This window comes from Mustela lutreola, chromosome 16, assembly GCF_030435805.1.
Source record: "Mustela lutreola isolate mMusLut2 chromosome 16, mMusLut2.pri, whole genome shotgun sequence".
NCBI lineage: Eukaryota > Metazoa > Chordata > Mammalia > Carnivora > Mustelidae > Mustela > Mustela lutreola.
The window spans coordinates 47,825,185-47,846,207 of NC_081305.1; the positions used below are offsets into that span (position 1 = coordinate 47,825,185).

The following is a 21,023-nucleotide window of genomic DNA, read 5'->3' on the forward strand; positions in this document are numbered from 1 at the left end:
GATGTTGTATGGGGCCTGGGTGGCTCAGTCGTTTAAGCATCTGACTCTTGATTCTAACTTCATCGTGCTGTCAGGGTCATGAATAGAGACCCACGTTGGGCTCCGCGCTTGCTGTGGAGTCTGCTTGTCCTTCCCTCTCTGCTCCTTCTGCCCTCAAGTGCGTGCTCTCTCAAATAAATACATAAAAACAAAACAAAAACCAGTTCATTGTTTTGATTAGAAGGGCTGTATTCTGTTTGATTCCCCTTACCAGATGCCCTGGAAAAGATGGCCTAAAACCTGAGGCAGACAGCACGTAGGGTTTCAGAACACGGGGGTAGGGAGCACGACTTTCTGCAAAGCGGGAGGAGGACTTGCGGAGAGATGGGGCTGTTCTGTACATTTATTTTAGTTGGTGAATTTGTGATTATGCTGTCAAAACATGTTGAACTGTACGTTAAGAGTGCATTTTGCAGCATTTGGTGTTCTGGGAAATTAAAACATAAATACCAAAAAGAGTGGCTGTTTTAAATAGGGCTGTCCTGAAAGGACTTGGGAGCAAACATTTCATGCGGCTGTTTGAGAACAAAGAAACTCCGGCAGAGAGATCTGAAGTTTGCTTAGACAGTGTCAGAGTAGTCCTATTTGGTTTTAAGGAGAATACGTTTGTGAAACAGAAGTACTTTTCCCAAATACATAATCTGTGATCTGAGATCCACAAGGCTAAAGGCTTTTGGAAATCTTTCCTTTTTGTGTGTAAAGCCCACTTCAGTTTCAGAGGAGCACAGTGTCCTCTCCTTGGCGCCTTGTCATCTGTTTGCAGCTTGCAGCAGGAGGCGTAATTCCTGCTTCTGTTTCTAGGCCGCATGCTCCATCCAGTGCCCTTCCACACCAGCCGCTCTGCGGGATGCTGGCTTGAAGGAGACTTACACAGTCCCCAGCTCGGGTCGCACACACGTTCCCTGCTCTTTAGAGATGTAAAATCCAGGGTTGCCTTATTCCTGTTCTAAAATCTCACCGTTGGGGCGCCTGGGTGGCTCAGTGGTTTGGGCTGCTGCCTTCGGCCCGGGTCATGATCTCAGGGTCCTGGGATCGAGCCCCGCATCGGGCTCTCTGCTCCGCAGGAAGCCTGCTTCCCTCTCTCTCTCTCTCTCTCTCTCTGCCTGCCTCTCTGCCTACTTGTGATCTCTGTCTGTCAAATAAATAAATAAAATCTTAAAAAAAAAAATAAAATAAAATCTCACCGTTCCCTTTACTAGAAAGACTCCCAAGTAGCGATTTCCTTGTTAGTGCTGCCACCATCTTCAACCTTGACTTCATGTAGTTGGGGAATATTCAGGAAACCTAGGACCTATTCCCCTAAATGCTCTTAATAATTGTAAGTATTTCAGTACTCTCAGATAAGGAGCCCAGTCACAGCGGATCTGTCACTTAGAACTTCCCAAGCCCTGGGCGCAGACGTCCCTGGCTCTGGCAGCCTCTCTCTGTCTCTTAATTGTATCTTCGGGTTTCACCTTTTGACTCAGTAGATCAGTAAACTTTTGGCAGGTCCAGGAAATCTAAATGTTACTTCATTACGTTTCCAATATTACTCCCCTCTGTCCCTTGATATTCTGCTCCCATAACACAACAAAGAAATCACCATTTGAAAACAGTTTTTGCTTTCTTACATAAAACCAATTGGTTTAACTTCTGTTAACATTAGTCAGAGAGCACACAAGTGTGGGGGTGGGGAGGGGTGAGCAGCAGGCCCCTTGCTGAGCAAGATACCTGGTGCAGGACCCAGTCCCGGGACTGTGGGATCAGGACCTGAGCCAAAGTCAGATGCTTAACCAGCTGAACCATCCAGAGGTCCATGTTCATTCAAGTCTTATTATGGACCTACTTTTATCAAAATAGAACTAATTCCTCCCCTCTGATTTAGGGTCAGTTACTAATGCCAGTTAAGGACCATGCCGCCCATGTCTTAACATCTCGGGGCACTAGTTCTTTTTTTTTTTTTAAAGATTTTATTTATTTATTTGACAAAGATCACAAGTAGGCAGAGAGGCAGGCAGAGAGAGAAGGAAGCAGGCTCCCTGCTGAGCAGAGAGCCCGATGCGGGGTTGATGTTGATCCCAGGACCTTGGGATCATGACCTGAGCCAAAGGCAGGGTCTTAACCCACTGAGCCACCCAGGCGTGGGGGCACTAGTTCTTTATGAAATCTCAGGATATTAACTTCTCTTGCAGTGGGCTTGCTTTTGCAGCATCTCTCTCTCTCTTTCTCTTTTTTTTAAATTAAGATTTATTTATTTATTTATTTGACAGATCACACGTAGGCAGAGAGAGAGAGAGAAGGAAGCAGGCTCCCACCAAGCAGAGAGCCCGATATGGGGCTCGATCCCAGGACCCCGGGATCAAGCCCCGCCTCGGGCTCTCTGCTCAGCGGGGAGCCTTTATCCTCCTCTTTCTCTGTCTGTCTCTCTGCCTGCTGTGATCTCTGCCTGTCAAATAAATAAAAAATCTTAAAAAAAAAAAAAAAAACAACTTTCCTCTCCTTAGTTGATCCAGTATATTTCCTATTCTACCATTTGTCTCTCTCCACTTTTACAACTGAACTTTTTTTTTTTTTTTTAAAGATTTATTTATTTGACAGAGAGAAATCACAAGTAGAGAGGCAGCCAGAGAGAGAGAGAGAGGGAAGCAGGCTCCCTGCTGAGCAGAGAGCCCGATGTGGGACTCATCCCAGGACCCTGAGATCATGACCTGAGCGGAAGGCAGCGGCTTAATCCACTGAGCCACCCAGGCGCCCCCAACAACTAAACTTTTAAGATAAATTTTTGAGGAGCATTTTTTTTCTCACTCAATTACCTCAATTCCTATGTAGCACTCCACTCATTCAAGTTTGGTTTGTTAGCCTCACAACTTCATTGTCATTAGCTAACTCCTGAATCCAATGGTGACTTCTGAGATTTTATGTAAAGTTCCTCTCAGAAGGTTTTACCACAATTGACGTTTTTTATTCCCGATTTCTTTTCCTCTCCCGTCTTCATTTTCCCATTAGTCATTTCTGAATTTTCAGACTGCACACTCATTTCTGATCTCATGCAGTGTCGTGACTATAAATAGCACACCGTATAAATACTAGAAAACTTCCAGATCTATATCTGTCACAGACCCCCACATGTTCAAAAATTTCTCCTGCACTTCCTTGCAGTCCTTCCCCGGCCCTGGCCTTCCCCATTTCAGCCAGTGCTAACTCCATCTTTCTACTTGCCGAGGCAGGCCAAAAATCTAAATGTCATGTTTCATGCATGCGTTCTTTTTTTTAAAAAAAAAGGGGGGGGCGAACTAACTTGATTGTACTTAACATACAGTGGTGCACTAGTTCAGTGTTGTACTAGTTTCGGGCATGCAGTGTGGTCACTCGGCGATTCTCTACATTGTGCAGTGCTCACCGTGATAGCCCGTGTGGTACCGCCTGTCGCCGCACATTCCTGCAGTACTGCTATTCGTTTTTATTAAAGGGTTATTTTAGGGGACCTTGGGGGGCAGATGTCTCAAGTAGACTCCCGGCTCAGTGCGGAGCCCTTTGGGCTTGATCTCAGGACCGTAATCAAGAGTCACTTAACCGAGTGAGCCCCCTGGATGCCCCCACATTGATTGTTTCCAGATGCTGTACCTTTCAACCCCATGATTTCTCATTCCATAACTGGAAGCCTGTAGCTCCCACTCCCCTTCACCCATTTTGCCTGTTCCTCCAGAGCCCCTGTTTTCTTTATGTTAAGATGATACTTGGGGACAGTAGATCTGTAAAGGTGTGCTGATAAAGGAATGGACACCGCTAAGTAGATACATAACATTAGAAAACTTTGGTTTTGTTTTATTTTGTTTTCATTTTTGTTTAGAGAGAAGAGAGCATAAGCAGAGGGAGAGAGAGAATCTTAAGCAGGCCCCATGCTCACAGGGAGCCCAGTCTCCTGACCCCCCAGACATCACGAGTTGGACATTCAACTGACTGAACTGCCCAGGTGCCTTGAGAATATGCTGATTTTCACAACATCATTAGTGAAATGTTCTCTATCATTCAGTGGTTAATAGGAGTTATATCATTAAATTTAAAATTAACCTCTCGGGGCGCCTGGGTGGCTCAGTGGGTTAAGCCGCTGCCTTCGGCTCAGGTCATGATCTCGGGGTCCTGGGATCGAGTCCCGCATCGGGCTTTCTGCTCAGCAGGGAGCCTGCTTCCTCCTCTCTCTCTGCCTGCCTCTCTGCCTACTTGTGATCTCTCTCTGTCAAATAAATAAATAAAATCTTTAAAAAAAAAAAAAAAAAAAAAATTAACCTCTCTTAGGGTACCTGGGTGGCTCATATGGTTCAGTGATACGGTTAAGTGTCTGCCTTCAGCTCGGGTCACGTTTTCTGGGTCCTGGGATCTAGCCCCACACCCGGGCTCCCTGCTCTGTGGAGAGTCTGCTTCCCTTCTCTCTGTGCCTTCCCCGCCCTCCCCGACTCTTGGACTCACTTTTTCTCTCAAATGAATAAGTGTTAAAGTCTTTAAAAAATTAACTTTGGTTAGGGCCTGAGGTTTGATACACAGTAATTTATTTTTAGCTTAAGTATAGATTCACAGGAAGTTGCATAAATAGTATGAAAGTCCCATGTTCCCTTCACCCTGCCTCTCCAAATGATGTCTTAGACAGCTATAGATCTTACTCAGGTGTCGCCATTTTTAACTGCACGTGTGTATTATTACAGTAATTTGCCTGTACGTAGAGATTCCCATCACCACCAGTGCAGTCAAGATAGAAAACTGGTCTGTGACCACCAAAACTTCCTTCTGTTGTTTGCACTCACACCAGCTTACCAACTCCATCCCATCCCTGTCCTCTGAAAAGCACTGATCCGTTCTCCATCTCTGTAGTTTCATGAACTGCACATGAACATGGGTTTCCGATGAAACCGAACATGTAAGAGATGCATCCTGCTCCATGCATGTTTCAGTCATTCACTCCTTACTACCGCTGAGTAGTGTTCTGTTGTACGGGTGTTAAAGAATTTATTCAGTTACTCATCTGTTGAAGTTTGTTCCTAGTGTTGTGCTATATAGTGAGTAGATGCTGTGAACATTGATTTGTAAGCCTCTTTTTTATTCTTAGGAATTTTATTTCAAAATATTTAATCATAAATGTATGAAAGGAATTTCATCCTGTTTACTCCACTTTTCCCACCTCCCCTCTTAATTGGATACCATTCTTCTAAGTTTAAAAAAAAAACTAGTATATAACCACACAGGTTGATTTTCCATACAGTTTTATCTTTTAAAATTTTTTTTTATTTTTTTAAAGATTTTATTTATTTATTTGAGAGAGAGAGATCACAAGCAGGCAGAGCAGCAGGCAGAGAGAGAGGGGGAAGCCGGCTCCTTGCTGAGCAGAAAGCCCAATGTGGGCCTCAATCCCAGGACCCCAAGACCATGAGCAGAGCCGAAGGCAGAGGCCCAACCCAATTAGCCACCCAGGCGCCCTTCCATACAATTTTTGTTCCTTCCAGTGCTGGGGAAGAAGAGCTAATTACAGATGGCATTCTGATACTTTAATACAGGATTATGACCTGAAGTTTCAGCAGCAGAGAAAGTTTATTGATCCTGTCCACAGCAACCTACTGCTCTTTGAGGGTTTATTCAATTCCTAATTGATAGATGCTAGTTTGAGTCTGTGATGATTCTACATGAAATAGCTCTGCAATTATGAAAGACTTGCTGTTATGATTATTATTAAATTGAAACAGTTTATCTGAATGAAGAAGTTTTCTGGTACGATGACTTTGTCACTGAAATCAGCCTTTAGCATGCTAGAGTTGGGATCCTTGGAAATTCCTCACCCTTTTCTTCAGACATTCCTATGAGCGCCAGTTTCGTTGAGAAGCAGAAACCTAAGCATTGGGGGAAATGTATGCATTTTCCCTGGGCTGTTGCAGACAAATTGAGAAGCTTAAGGAGGTGTAGAAAACTGACAGCATCTGTGATGTTGATGTGTCGTGTGCTTGAGGCTCATGGTCTGAGCTTGACTCCACACTGTCCTTGTCCTTGACAGATACTCACAGAGGGGTCAGTACCTTCTCAGCAGTGACTCTCTTCTGTGAAGCCAGAGCCATTGGCACCATCCTGATCCTGGTGAGTGTGTTTGACTCTTTGCACTCATTCAACTAATTTATTTTGTCCTTTTAGATAACCCTGATACCCTGATTATGAATCTAAGCTCTCAGCTTACAAACATCTGCCTTCCTGTTTCTCAACATCTCCACATTTCCTCTCTCTGTACTTCATTAGAGTGACAGACAAAAAATCTTTTTCCCAACAGAGTCTTTGGGCTCTGAGTTCTCTCTAGAACACACAATTGTTTTATTTAGTAACACTTTAAAAAATCCTTATAGTCTCACAAGCTATGCCAGTGAATCTGCTGGGAATTTTGCATTCTATGTTCAGTAGCAGTTGTAGGATACAAAAGGCCGTTCTGTAAGCAATTATTCAAAGGGAATTTCATGAAAATATCATGTATGGCTTTTTGAGGTTTGGGGAGTTTGACAGTAGAAATCCAGTGCTGATTTGAATGAAAACATTGGGTGAAAAATGTTGCATGTGAGGGGACAGTGTGGGTAGACTGCGATGACTATGAATGTCTACAGTGTCTAAGTGGCATTTTTCATCTGTTGCTGTGAATGATGGAGGAAAGATTACATTTATTGTGCAGGGACCTCTTTCCCTTTTACACTCTGAGCAGAAGAGAGAGAGAATGTGGTTTGCGTAGTTGGATCTCTGTTCCACCTGTCCGGGTTCTGAGTGGAGGAAGGTTGTCAAGACTTCTTGTCTAAGAAGTTGCTGCATTTGCCTGATAATGGATGCTCCAGGAAGGCTCCTTTCTGTCCGTGCTGCTGCTCGTGCCCGAGGGGCATGTGGTTGTCCCATCACCAGCAACACAAGAGGTGTGGGTTGGGTTCTACACCTGTGATAAAGCAAGTCGAACGAAGTGTTTGGTTTCCCAGGATATATATAATAGAAGTTATGATTACACCGTAGTCTTTTAAGTGTACAAAAATCATTAGGCCTTATTTAAAAAAAAAAAAACCCTAACCAATATACAGACCTTAATTAAGAAATACGTTCTTGCTAAGAAAATACTCACCTGAGCTCTCAGCAAGTCCTAATCATTTTGTTTGTGGCTCAGGGTGGCTGTGGCAGTTTCTTCAGACAATGTTGTTTACCCTACAGTTGACTCCCCCTCTTACGAAACATTCACCATAGACCTTCTTTATCAGTGGTCACTTTGGCAGTCTTTGGGCATCTTTACCGGGAGTAGTTCCACCTCAGGCAACCCCAAGCAATGCCTTTCTCTGGTCTTCCATTCAGGTTCTTTCATGAGATTGTACTGTGCAGCCTTTCGGTCATACCTTCTCTACTTCTGATTCTCTGCAGCTACTGGTACTTCTAAGTCCCCACAGAGTCATCCGTGAGGGTTGGAAACAACCTCTTCCAAACTCCTGTTCATACTGGACTCTGCTGCCCATGAATGGCTACTGGAATGAAATTCCAGAAGGTTTTCACTTTACTTCCATGGACTTACAAATTGTATTTTTCATAAGCAATAAGACTTGAAAATCAAAATTACTCCTTGATCCATGGGCTATGGGGCTCTTGCGTGGCCAGGTATATTGTCAACAAGTGAGCAGTAGGTCTCAGTCAGTAAACACGGTGTCTCCGCCCCGCTTTGTTGTTCCAGAGATTTCAGCCCAATTGGTAAGGGTCCTAGGATGTCCAGAATGATAAAGGAACGCTGGCCCCCACCAAGAGTGTTGGCCTGTCCTTTGAAGCCAGGCTCGACCTTTCTAGCTCTGAAAGCGCTAGAAGCAGGGCGTCTTCCCATCACAGGCTGTTTTGTCTGCCTTGGAAATCTGTGGTATGCTCTGAGCTCGATCTTCTGGATCACTCACCACAGCTTCTGCGTCAGCACTTTGTCCCATTGTGCTGTGATGGTGTGGAGATGGCTGCTTTCCTCAGCCTCAGGACCCAGCCTCTGCTGACTTTCAGCTGGTCTTCTGCCAACTCCTTACCTCTCTCAGCCTTTCTAGAAGTGGAGACAGTTAGGCCTTGCTCTGGATTAGGTTTTGGCTTAAGGGAGTGTTGGGGCTGCTTTGATCTTCTTTGCAGACCACTAGAACTTTCTATCAGTAGTCAGGCTGTTTTGCTTTCGTACCATTTGTGTGTTCCCTGGAGTGGCACTTTTAATTTTCTTCAAAGACTGGTTTTTTGCATTCACAACTGGGCTCCATTCAGCCAGCTGTTGGGCTCAAGGGGCCTAGCTCGGCTTTCAACATACCTTCCTGGTGAAAATGTCCATGACACTTCCTCTCACTTGAACGCATAGAAATTGTACTCCTGTTATTAGTAGGCATAATTTCTGTATTTTGGGGTGTCAGGAAGCCTGAAGGTGGAGCAGTCAGAACAGATACCAGCATTTATGAATTCTAGATGGCTCTTTGGATAGGGGTTCATCACCTGGAGCTGTCAAACCTGTAAATTTCTCCACAAGAGACTTTGTAGTTGTTTTAGAAATGTTCTTCACACACTTGTGGGAGGGCTTGTCTTTACATGGTATTTCCACTGAGAAGCTCTTAGCATCCTTGACGCCCTGTCATTCATATACACACAGATTAGGGTGCTCTTTGGCACCGCAGTTCAGGAGTGTTTTCATCTCTTTAACCCCGCTAGATAGATAAAATACAGCTACTGCAACTCCATGGCACCCAGTAGCTCAGAACTACCCCTGCTGTGGTGAGCGGGTCCTGCACGGAGCCAGGGAAGCCAGAGAGCACAGTACGAATCTCTCACGGGAAGTGGTTTTGGTTTGGAGCTTTACCTTTTAAAACCCACATCTCTTAACAACCCGAGCATTCGCAAAGTCTGGAGAGAGCCCTGAAGTGAGAAGCTTTAGATCCCTTTCATTTTCCTCAAGGGGTCTCCCTCAGACTCCTTCTGTGAGTGACTTCAAAAGGACCAAAGACCAGAATCCATGGCTTTCCAGTGTTGGACAAAAGCACGCCATGGGCAGTGAGCCTGGAGAAAACAAGTGTAGGAGATGAGGTCGCCTTCTTCCCAGCACCTCCCCCTCCAAAGTCAGACACAGTTGTGATTCTGAGTGACACTGGAACACTAGGTCCGTGTGCAATTGTGAGCTTTGGGGACAGCGGGAGTAGTCCCTGTAGCCTCTGGGAGCATGCGGTCGGGGAGTCTAAAACTGCATCGGTGTTGAACATTCAGGGGATCGTCACGACTCCCCAGGAATCCAGGCACAGCGCCCCTTGCAGAGCAGCTGCGGCTGTGTTCCAGGAGGTTCTGACGCGTGGCGCCCCTTGCAAAGGCCTGTGGAACGCTGAGAATTGCATTGCCCGGAGGACCCTGCGCCCAGCGACGCCAGCGTGGAGCCAATGAAGGTCCAGGAGACGGGCTGTTCGCTGTTCGGCAGGTCCAGAGCGCAGGGTCAGTCTGAGGTGACTGGGGAAGCACGAGAGGAGGCGTCCCCGTGGCCCTGGGCCACTCCCAGGCCTGCTCTTCCCACGGAGTCCCATGGCGGCAGCTGTGCCCGCGGACCCGGCTCAGGTAAATGCTGTCCCCTGGGCCTGAACTCGGCACCTGCTTGCGTCCCTGCAGCCTGGGCCCCTTCCTGTCTGCCCCACGAGCAGAGCGCGAAGTGGAATCACGGGGCAGGTCCTAGCGGGAGCTCCGAGGGCCCCATCTCTACAGGTTGCGCATTTTGGAACTGAACCTGTAAGGGAGAAGGTGCCGAGGACCTGGAAGGACGCCAGCCTGGGGTTACTGGTGGAGGCAGCTGCTGAGCTGTGGGTAGCGCTACAGAAAGTGGGAGGGTTGGGGTGGAGGCTACAGAGATGTAAATCACAGCCCCAGAAGCTGGAGAAACGGTTGGGCTTTAAATTCCGTTTTAAAGTAGAACCAGATTCTCTATTGGGAAGAGTGAGGTAGAGAACAGGCCAAGCCCTGGGGAGGCAATTGGCGGGCAGAGGTGAGGGGTTGTGCCTCAGGTGCCTGTGGGAACTTCAGGTACTGAGTCTAGTCCTGCCTTGGGCCTCTCACACGCAGGTAAGGGACAGGAAAAGGACACTGGTTTGTGGCATCTGTACCTGGAGCCTAGTAGAGGAGCTTAATTTAAGGGCAGAGGTCATGAGCTGGTAATTACTAATTCCCAGTGTCTGGATATTAAAGGGAGGTTTTTCGTGGAGGCTCTAGTCCAGTATGAGTAGTGTCCTCAAACCCAGAAGACTAAAGGCTGCCCTAGGAAGTGGGGTTCCTCTTGCCGAGCACTCATGATGCCAGCAGCTATAAAAGGGGGGGTGGGAGCTGATGGGTATTAGGGACTTAGGAGCAGCGGTTGGACCTGGTGGCTACACTGGGGGAGGATTTTAGGGACAGTGCCTGGTTGGAGGCTGGTGCAGCCTTGCAGACCAGCCTGCTGTTGCACAGGACTGAGACCTAGGGAGAAGTGGCACCAAGGCTTGCCTGTTTGTGGTTTCATCTCTCCCCCTCATGGCAGGGTAGTGTGACCTTCGAAGACGTGGTTGTGTACTTCTCCTGGGAAGAGTGGGGGCTCCTTGACGAGACACAGAGATGCCTGTACCATGATGTGATGCTGGAGAACTTCGCACTCGTGATCTCACTAGGTAAGACTCCCCGCCGGGCCGGGCCAGCTCCTGTCCAGACCCAGTGTGTGCTCAGGTTTTCTCCCTCCTCCTCATTGGGGCCAGCAGTTATGTGGAACACCAGGGGCTCATCTTACGAGATGTTCCTGCGTGGATCTGCATCTGGTATTGTTTCGGGCCATGCGCAGACTTGCTCATCCTCTCCCAGCCACTTCAGCTGGGGATTAGAGAGGTTGTCCAGGGTGCTCAGGCCTGAACCTCCCCCCTTCTTCCTGCACCGCTCCTTCCCCAAGTCTCTCCAGTGGCATCTGGTCCCTTGCAGCCCGCTGCAGGGCAGAGGAGGGAATTAGAGGCCGTGCTCCTTCCGATTGTGACTTGAGTCCCAGGGCTCCGGCCTGTTTTATCAACCTGACCTGGGGCATAACAGGAGCTTCTCCCCCCGTTTCTTTGCTTTCAGGTTGTTGGTACGGAATGGAGGAGGAGGAGGCCCTTTCGGTGCAGCAGGTGTCCATGGGCAGGACTTCAAGTCCAGCTCCATCCATGTGGAGAGCTCAGCCCTGTGACAAGTGTGTCTTGCTTGGGAGAGACATTTTGTACCTGGGTGAGGACCAAGGAGCACATCATGGGCAGAACTACATCTGTGAGGCATGTGGGAAACTGTGGTTGGACGTAAATCTTCAGCCCCAGAAGCACAATGAGGAGAAGCCATTCAGATGGGACATGGAGCTTGTGACAAGGTACAAACTGCACGTGTCAGGGAAGCCTTTCCCGTGTGGGGGAGTTGGGAAGGACTTCCTGGCCATCGTGAGCCTTCTCCGGCACCAGGCCACTCTCAAAGGAGCCGAGCCTCACAGCAGCTTTGAACATAGGGACTCCTTTCAGGGTAGAAAAAGTCTGCCTGAGTACAGCGACCACGGGAAGTCCTTTAGCTATGACTGTAAACTTTTCCAGCATCAGCAACTGCACCCCAGAGAAAGTTACCACGACTGGGATAACTGTGAGAAGCCTTTTAACCAAAGCTCCATTCTTAGTGACTGCCCGAGAGCTTACCCAGAAACGAGGTCTTACGAGTGTAACGAATGTGGGAAATCCTTCAGCCAAAGCTACAACCTCATTCAGCACCACAGGATTCACACTGGCGCCAGGCCTTACAAATGCAGCGAATGCGGAAAAGCCTTCAGCTTCAAGTTCAGACTCGTCCAGCACCTGCAGATTCACACTCGCGTGAGGCCTTATGCCTGTGGCGAATGCGGGAAAGCCTTCAGCTACAGCTCAACCCTCATCAAACACCAGAGAGTGCACACGCGAGAAAAGCCTTATAAGTGTGGGGAGTGTGGGAATTCCTTTAGCCAAAGCTCCAACCTCATCCAGCACCAGAAGATCCACAGCGGAGCAAGGCCCTACAAGTGCAACGAATGTGCCAAGTCCTTCAGCTACAAGTGCAAGCTTGTTCAGCACCTGCGCATTCACACCGGAGAGCGGCCTTACGAGTGCGGCGAATGCGGCAAGTCCTTCAGCCATAGGTCCACGCTCAACCAGCACCAGAGAATTCACACGGGAGCCAGACCTTACAAGTGCGGGGAATGTGAGAAATCCTTCAGCCAAAAGTCCAACCTCATCCAGCACCGAAGAGTCCACACGGGCGAGAAGCCTTACGAGTGTGGAGAATGTGGGAAGTCCTTCAGCCAAAGCTCCCACATCATTCAACACAGAAAACTTCACACCAGATAACCTCCTGCCTGCAGCCGCGGAGGACAGGGATATCAGTGCAGCACACGGGGAAGCCAGCTCAAGGCCTAACCTCCTCCCGTGACTGGGATTTCATAGAAAGAGACTCCTGCTGGGAGGAACGGTCTCCCCCCAAGCCCCCCAGACCAGGTTTGTGGGCCTTTAGGAGCCCTGCCACCTTCCTCAGCGTATAAAACAGGGCAGGTTCTCTGGGCCCTTGGGAGATAGGGGGTGGGGGGAATTATGCAGTCCCCTTCCTCATTAGGTAGTTTTGACAGCTAGTCTACGGCCATACCACCCTGAATGCGCCCGATCTCGTCTGACAGCTAAGGGGGTTTGAAAATCCTGGTTCCATGAGAATAGCCTCTCTTCTCTGTGGCCGCCGGCACCCCCCTCCCAGTGGTTTATTCTGCAGGAAGGAAATACTGCAAAGGAATCATGTGCCTTCGACAGGGAGGGTTCAGCTTTTCTGGTGGGCCTGATGATGTAGTGAAACCCGCACACATCACCTTCCTCTGTTTTCTTCATGTAGTTGAGGAGCTTTATAAACTCTATTTGCAGGATAGGGCTTACGGAGGCAAGAAACCGGTAATAGGATAGAAATTTGGCTGGGATGATGCTTTTCTGCCCAGATTGCTGACCCACAGAGAAGCTATTTGGAAATTCTCACTGATGCACCAGGCAGGGTGAGGGGACTTGCTCTCTATTCCATTTTTTAATAAAGCTTTATATAAAGTTAAGGATACTGGTAGACTGCACATATTTAAAATTGTATACAGACTGTAATAAATGGATCTATATGCCTTTTTCCTTGTGACCTTTTTCAAGTCCCTCCCCACCATAAGTAGTTTTTACCAAGGACTATCCCGCAACACTCCAGGATCTGCTCATCTACATTGTTTTATCCATTTTGTTCCCCCTCACTTGACCACCACAAATAAAATGTATGTAAAACACCTCCCCCCCCATGTAGTTGGGGGGGTTCATTTCAGAAACAGACTTCCAAAACTTCTCAATAATCTTCACTGTATTATGGACAAAATATTCTCTCCTACAATAAAAACTTGAAAAACCATCCCCCCAAAATGATGAAATTGGGAGACATAAAAACGCAATACACAAAAAGGCCCCAAACCTTAAAAAGTTGGCACAACCAGGCAACTAAGTGCGCTTGGGTGCCACAGTTTTAGGGTCAAGAAAACCAAGTCACTAAAGGAAGGCACAGGCCCACCTTTCCCTCCCATCATCTCTCTCGCATCCTCACGTGGTTCCAGGGCTTGGGGGACAGTGTGCACCCTACTCGCTCTCTTGAATAAGGCTTGCTCTACATTCCAAGATGGGCCCTGACACATGAGGAAGCCACCCCTGGGCCACACCCCTTTGCGTCCCAACCAGCCAGGACTGCATCTACCCTGCACCCCTGGGCCAGGATGCCACTTGGAGAGCGGGGCACACACCAGAGCAGGCATGCCTGGGTTCTCTGCCTGCTGGAGGCCCTGGAGCAGGAAGGATGTAAGTGGCCTTTGTGGCCTCAGAAAGGCTTCCTGTCCTCCAGCGCGCTCCGCCAGTCCCCCAAACCCTTCCCTTTTCCTTTCCGAGCCTCAGATAGCCTTAAAACACCAGGTGCTTGGTTGCATTGCAGCCAACACCTGGGCTTCACCCCCGATGGGGTTGGGGGCAAGCCTTCAGGCAAGGCTCCTCCCCCTCCCCCATTCACCCATCAGCGCGAGTTAACTAACCCCCTGCCTGGAACTCACAGCTGCACCCCTCTTCCACTGGAGGCCAAGCTGCAGTGATCATCTCCCAGACATTGCACGGTGGGGGCCAGCGTGGACGCCCCCTTCGTCCCCCACACACCGGAGGACAGGAGGAAAAAGGGACCCACAGAGGCACCCACAAGCGGTGCAACACAGTGAGGTCCTGGTTGGGGAAAAAGGATGCGGCCACCCGGGGCCTCACGTACCGATTGATGGGCAGCCCAGGAACAGACCGCGGGCTGCCACCACCACAAGCCATTCTAGCCGGGGGACACACTGCCCCCCCTGAGCGAAACCCTGGGCACGATGCCCTGCCGAGGTAACGGGGCTTCCCGGGAGCAAGTTCACATCCTGCAACTCCCTCCCCCCCCACAAACTGCTGAGGCCGACTCACCCCCAGCTAAAAGGGCAGACACCCCAAGGGCAGGAAACCTGGGCGCAAGCTGACCTGGCACAAGGTCGGGGGAAGAGCCAGACGGGGAGAAGGGGGTTTTCCAGAGACATGGCCAAAGGATGGACGTGGAAATTAGCCTATACGCCCCACGGGAGGCTGGAGAGGGAGGATGCACCCCTCCTATGAGCCCTGCTGCCCCCTTCCCCGCACCGCCCAGGGCCCCAGCGCTGCCTCCGAGTCTCCGCCGCCCTAAAAACCCTCGAACGGGCCACCAGAGGCTGCGGCCCCCTGAGCGGGTACACAAAGACTCATGACCCATATCACCCACCAGGAACGAGGCCTTTCGTGGCAAGCAGGGGCCCAGTCTGGACCTCCAAAGTTGGCTCAGCCAGTGGAGGCCCCAAGCAAGCCACCCTATAGCTCCGTGGGAGTGGTGCTGCGTGCCACACCACTTGCCCCGGGGTCACACACTAAGTTCTCTCATTGCAGCCTCCAGTATATTCTAGGTTTAACCGCATAAACTTGCTCCAACCCAGCACCCGCGCTGCCAACCCCATAGGTAAGGTAAAACAGTTGGTGGGGGCCGGGCTACCACATTCAAGCCACTGATCTACCTCCCGCTGGGTTCCTGCTTCACAGCCACGCCTGAAGGGCCACTGCCCCCCCCCCCCATCACAAGGCCCCCTTTTCAGGACACAAAACCAAGAGAAAATCTCTTCTACCCGTCAACTTCCTTTCTCAGGAAAGTCTCCCCCCACAACCCTTAACACAGCTCGGTACTATGACACACACGTCACTCCTCAGCCGCCACCTCAGCTCCAGAAAACTCCAACGGAAACATCCCTTGGTCTTGGGTCTCCCCGTTCATAGGGACCCAGCTGCAGGATTCAAAGCCAGCCTGGGACAAGGTTCTACAGACACGCCTGCCCTTCAGGGCCAGCAAGAACATCCCCTTCCCACAGCTGCAGCAGCGAAACGCGAGGGGGAGGAGCCACAGCTGACCCGAGCAGGTCCTCGTCCACACCCCCCCACCCAGCATCGGGCTCAGACTCGATCACGCGGGGGGCCCCCGACCGAAGGATCTCAAGCACTCCCCTTGGGAGACTGGGTCCTCCCTCCTCTCCCCCTGGTCTGCGCCCAAGAGCTAGGGATGATCAGGGCCCCTGCTGTGCCCCTCAATGCAGCGCTTGGTTCTCAGGCTCCTGCCACCAGAATCGGATCCGGATTCCCCATCACTCGGGACCCGCCCTTCCAGCAAGAACTACCGTATTGCGCAATATGGTAAAGCATCCACCCGGGTTTGCAATCTCGAGGGCGGCGTGCGACCACGCTGAGATCCCATCACCGCAGCCGCAGGAGCCCACGCTAGGACCGCGGGGGTGCTGAGCCGGCAGGTGCTGGTCTGCGGGGCGCGCTCCCGGGGAGAAGCCAGCTGAGGAAGCGACCTGCGGACTCTCCCCGGTCTGCTGACCCGGTGTGGGGAGAGGGGGCGCCCCCTCCCCCCGAGGTGGCGCGGACGCCAGACCATCCCCTTCCAAGCCAGCGTCTCGCCCCGACAAAGGTCAGGGCAAGGCCCTGCCCCCCCCCCCCCCCCCCAGCGGCGCGTCCCCGGCTCAGGAACGTGTAGACCCGACCCGACTGGCTTACGGGTTTTCTCCGTCCGTAGGGTCTGGCCACATACACATCCCGGGCCCTCACACATGGCCGCCGGCCGCGGACGGAGCCACAGCGCGGCCGGGAAGCGAGGTCCTGGAGCGCGGCCCCACGTCGCAACAAGGCCGGAGGGCACGAAACCGGGAACGAAACCAGGAAGCGAACACGGGGCCCTCCGGCCAGCGTCTCCCCGGGCCCCTCCGGAGTCTCGAGTCCTGAAGGCCCCCATATAAAGCGGGGGCTGCCCTCGAGCACCCACAACACTCGGTTGGCCTTCAGAGCCCCGCGCACACCCCAACACGCGGTGCTGGCAACCACTGAGGTCCCAGCCGCGCTGCACGGTGGAGAATCGGCGGCGATCGGAAAGACGCACAGGAGGGCCCAGCGCCGGGAAACCGTGCGCTCAGCCCACCCCTAGCGGACACAAGATCTGGCTCGGACGCCTCGGACGCGCGCCGGCCCCTTCACCCTAGAGGCTGTCGCTCCCGTGGGATTGCGTCTGGCAAGCGCCCCAACGAGGCAGCCCCCCCCCGTGCCCACTAGCCGCCCAGCGGGTCAGTAGCCAGGAGCAGTAGAGAAACCCCACCGAGGCGCAGGGATGCTGGAGACAGACCCTTCCACATCAGGAAAGAGAACCGTACGCGCGCCACTCGCCGGGCAGCCCCGAGAGACTCTGCCCTGCTTCGGAGGCAATGACATGGTTCCCGAGGGAGAAAATGGTGCTCAGCCCCGGAGCTCCACGCCGAAAGCGGCCTCTGCCAACTACGTGGCCAAGCGCCTACACAGGATGAAAGGGGAGTAAGCGGCAAAGGTAACAGCAACGTCCAGGGACAACTGGCCTGCTGCTCTCCGACCACAAATCAGGCCCGGGAAACCCAACCCCGCGAGCTGCGCACCCCAAGATGCAGGTCAACACACGGCCCCTTCTGGGTTCTGGGTACGACTGGGAAGTCCCGTCGCTTCGGGGCTCATCCGTACGCCCTGCAGGCCCAAACGGTCTTCGCAGTCCTATACCCGTATAACCACCCAACACTCTCCTCGCACCGCTGCCACTGTTAACCGGCTGCACCTACGCAAACCTCCACGCAAAACGCGCCCGGCGCGGCGCCCTCCCCACGCGGGCACAGGCTCCAGCTCACGCACCCGGGAGGGGGTGTTCCGGGAACACTGGCAATGGACACCCCGGGGCGGACCGGGGAGTGTACAGGCCGAAGGGCTCCTCCCCGCGAAGGTGCGGGCAAGACACCACCAGCCAGAGCACGTCTGCGCGGAAGATCGAGACTGCTCGGCTCCACACCCCCTGCCCGGCGGGGAGAAGAGGGGTGGAGCAGTGTTCCGCTCGCGAACACTCGCCTCCCGAAGACCGCGCCCAGTCCAGCGACTGGCTCAACGGCCCTAACGGAAACCCACCCGCAGAGCGATCACCTCGGGCTCGCTTCGGGCTCGCTTCGACCCCAGCTCACTCCCTCCGCCGGAAACGGCCGCTTGTATAGATACTGCTCGTCCTCCTCTCCCAAGCATCCAACACACCGCTGGGGGGGCGGGCGGGCTTTAACCTGTCCTGGGTTTCAGTGGCACAAGAACGCCAAGCCCCAAGCTGCATCACCGGTGTCCAAGTCCACGGAAAACCGCGTGAACAACCATGACAGGAATACCCAGTCTCAAACGTAGGGGCTTCCGCGTGCTGCCGGCCACAATGGCCCACGGCACTAGAGAAAACCGCAGTGCTCGGGATGGCACTGCCGCAGACTGTGCGGGGCTCTTCAAAGTGGGGCTCGGCTCCCCGTCCCAGCGCGACTCCCCTTATATCAAGGCTTAAGTTTCTGCGGCCACCCGGCGGACTCCCGGAGCGCCAAGGACGCGGCCCTCGGTGGACGCCGAGTACCGGAAAAACGCATAAACGCGCCCTTCAGAGTGAAAACCAAGTGCTGTGGTAGACGCGGAAACGCACCCGTCAATAAAGACCCAAGTGCAGGGGAGGCTAGACACCCCCTTCCCACCTGTGCATGCAAGGAGGAATCTGTCCACATGCGTCTCCAGACTGGACCGTCGGCTCCACGCAGACCCTCCAACCAGGAAGGCTGACGCCCCACGCCCCTTCTCTCGCAGGAGGCCGCCCACTCGTTCTCAGTTCCAGAACAGGGGCTCGGAAAAGCCGTGGAAGCACCACCGGCCACGAGCGAAACCAGAAAGGCCCCGGGGCACGTCCCACCCACGCGTTCTGCGCCAATCTTACCAAACCAACAATTACGAAAACCGAACAAGAATGACAAAAACCCATGCGGGAACGCGCACCGGCGCGGGCCGAGGCCGGTCCACCCCGCCTACCCGTCGGGACCTGGAGAAACGTCCCACGGGGAGACCCTGCGGCCACCGAGGCCCACACAGAGCCGCAACCCGGCTTTCGACGCCCTAACCCGCCTCCAGCACGTTCCGGGTCGCTCTCCCCTATCCGTAGTCGCCGGCGTCTGGGCGCGTGATGCCCTCTCCCACGACCCCATAACGTCACAGTTTGCTCCCGCGGGCGCAGAAACGCCGGGTGGGGGCCGGCGGAACTTCTGGGCGGCCTCCCGAGCTCGCCCCGCATCACGCCTACGCCCACCACCCTAAAGACCTGCGCATCCAATCTTCCGCGAATGGATGGGCCGCGACGCGCGGGAGAATCCCGCTCTGGAACTCGGCGCCGGGCACCAGGGCCAAATCCCCTCCCTCGTCGGTTTCGCCGGAGCTCCGGGGGGAGAACGTACAAGAGCAGCCACTGGGTGGCGACCGACAACCGGCGCGAAAGTCAGCGGGAACGCTCTGCATCGCCGCAGGGGAGGGCGCACTGCCCGCGGCCCGGATGTCCGAGCTCCTCCCGCCCCACCGCGGACCGCGTCTCCCAGCCCGGGGCGGGGTTGGCGTCCGCCCCGAAGTCCCCCTTCTGCCGGGGGCGGAGGGGGAGGGCACCTTGTGATTCCAGGTGGCTGCTAAGAAAGGGACAGACGAACGCGTGGAAAGTTCCTCGGAGAGGCCTGCAGGCCTGGACTGCGGGCATGAGCTTCCCGCAGCAGCCCGAACGCTTCCGCGGCTCCCAAGAGGACCTAAACAAAATTGGCGGGTGGACACTGTAAAAATCCATACACATGCTCGCAGACTGACCAGGGATGTATGGATCACTGTAATTCTATCATTTCCGGCCGAGAACGTCTTTCTAAAGCATTACAACAAAGCCCCAAAACCACAAAGAAGTTGATAGACCGGACCACATTAAAGCTTAAACAAGATCCTTCCCTGCATATACAACAAAGAAGTAGACAACAAACATACCTAGAGAACGTCGCTGCAAACTCACACATAGTTAGAAAAGTATCAATTCCAGTGTTACTTATCAAAATGATGAGAAAATCAAAGAGCATTAATACTGGTTTACTAAATATAGTATTTGCCCATCCACGCACCGCAACACTCGTGTGTATGTTTGCAATGAGGTAAGTGCTGCCGAACTATTCCATGGAAATAAAAAACGCTGTAGATGGACGCCTGGTGGCTGAGTGGGTTAAAGCCTCTGCCTTCGGCTCAGGTCATGATCCCAGGGTCCTGGGATGGAGCCCAACATCAGGCTTTCAGCGGGGAGCCTGCTTCCTCCTCTCTCTCTGCCTGCCTCTCTGCCTACTTGTGATCTCTCTCTCTCTGTCAAATAAATTTAAAAAAAGAAAAATCTTTTTTAAAAAAGCCGCTGTGGAACATTCTTTGCTGTAAACACACACTTAAGTATTTCTCTTAAGCAATATATGCAAGTGATCTATTTTTTTTTTTAAAGATTTTATTTATTTGACAGAGAGAGATCACAGAGAGGCAGAGAAGCAGGCAGAGAGAGAGAGAGGAGGAAGCAGGCTCCCTGCCAAGCAGAGAGCCCAATGCGGGGCTCGATGCCAGGCTCGATCCCAGGACCCCGAGATCAGGACCTGAGCTGAAGCCAGAGGCCCAACCCACTGAGCCACCCAGGCACCCCGCAAGTGATCTATTTTTAAAAAAATTTTATTTGAGAGAGAACATGCACGAGTGGAGGTAGGGAGAGGGAGAAGCAGACTCCCCGCTGAGCAGAGATCCATATCCCAGGATCATGACCTGAGCCCCAGGCAGACGCATAACCAACTGAGAGCCACAGGCGCCCCTATGCAAAGGAATTAGAATCGCTACAGCAATTTCAAAGAAACAAGAATAAAATTGGCAGACAAGACACATTGATCAATGAAAAGAAACCCAAACAAAGAGACTATCAGAGGAGGTCTGATTGAACCCTAAGTTGAACCCCAACACATTGGAGGTTCCCCACTCTCTCCCCTGTCCTTGGAATGTGTGCTGTGCCTATCCTCCGCAGGGGACCTAGTCCACAGACACAGCTTTGAGAGAATACAGGGTCGTTGAGACCATCTGGATGGTATAGGTGACTGAACCCCATTAAGATCTCTATAAATGTTCTGGGCGCCTGGGTGGCTCAGTGGGTTGGGCCGCTGCCTTCGGCTCAGGTCATGATCTCAGGGTCCTGGGATCGAGGCCCGCATCGGGCTCTCTGCTCAGCGGGGAGCCTGCTTCCCTCTCTCTCTCTCTGCCTGCCTCTCCATCTACTTGTGATTTCTCTCTGTCAAATAAATAAATAAAATCTTTAAAAAAAAAAAAAAAGATCTCTATAAATGTTCAAGATTTGGTGGCAGGTAAGGAGATGTACTCCTCTGGTGGCATCCCCAACAAGCCTCATATATTAGTTCCCTTGCTTATTAAACCTGTCAGCTACCAATCTGGGGTGGACTTTCTTCTTGGCTGGTCTCTTCCTGCCCT

General features: G+C 52.2%; 2 protein-coding genes across 5 annotated transcripts in view; both read left to right on the top strand.

Annotated features, from left to right (window-relative positions):
- LOC131818131 (zinc finger protein 585A-like) overlaps positions 1-9,447 on the top strand; it is an 83,844-nt gene extending 74,397 nt beyond the window's left edge. The window contains exons 4-5 of one of the 4 annotated variants that reach the window (XM_059152254.1): positions 6,056-6,135; positions 8,972-9,412. In XM_059152254.1, coding sequence (XP_059008237.1) covers positions 6,056-6,135; positions 8,972-9,001 — 110 coding nt within the window. In that variant the 3' untranslated portion in view covers positions 9,002-9,412. Of the gene's footprint in view, positions 1-6,055; positions 6,136-8,727; positions 8,902-8,971 lie in introns of those variants that run through there. The other 3 variants (XM_059152253.1, XM_059152252.1, XM_059152251.1) reach the window with 3 other exon arrangements.
- Positions 9,448-9,475: 28 nt separating this feature from the next.
- On the top strand, positions 9,476-13,205 carry LOC131818178 (zinc finger protein 501-like). The gene is made up of 3 exons (XM_059152423.1): positions 9,476-9,615; positions 10,565-10,691; positions 11,128-13,205. The coding sequence occupies exons 1-3, from the start codon at positions 9,583-9,585 to the stop codon at positions 12,399-12,401; spliced, it is 1,434 nt and encodes a 477-aa protein (XP_059008406.1). The 5' UTR covers positions 9,476-9,582; the 3' UTR covers positions 12,402-13,205.
- The last annotated feature ends 7,818 nt before the right edge of the window (positions 13,206-21,023 follow it).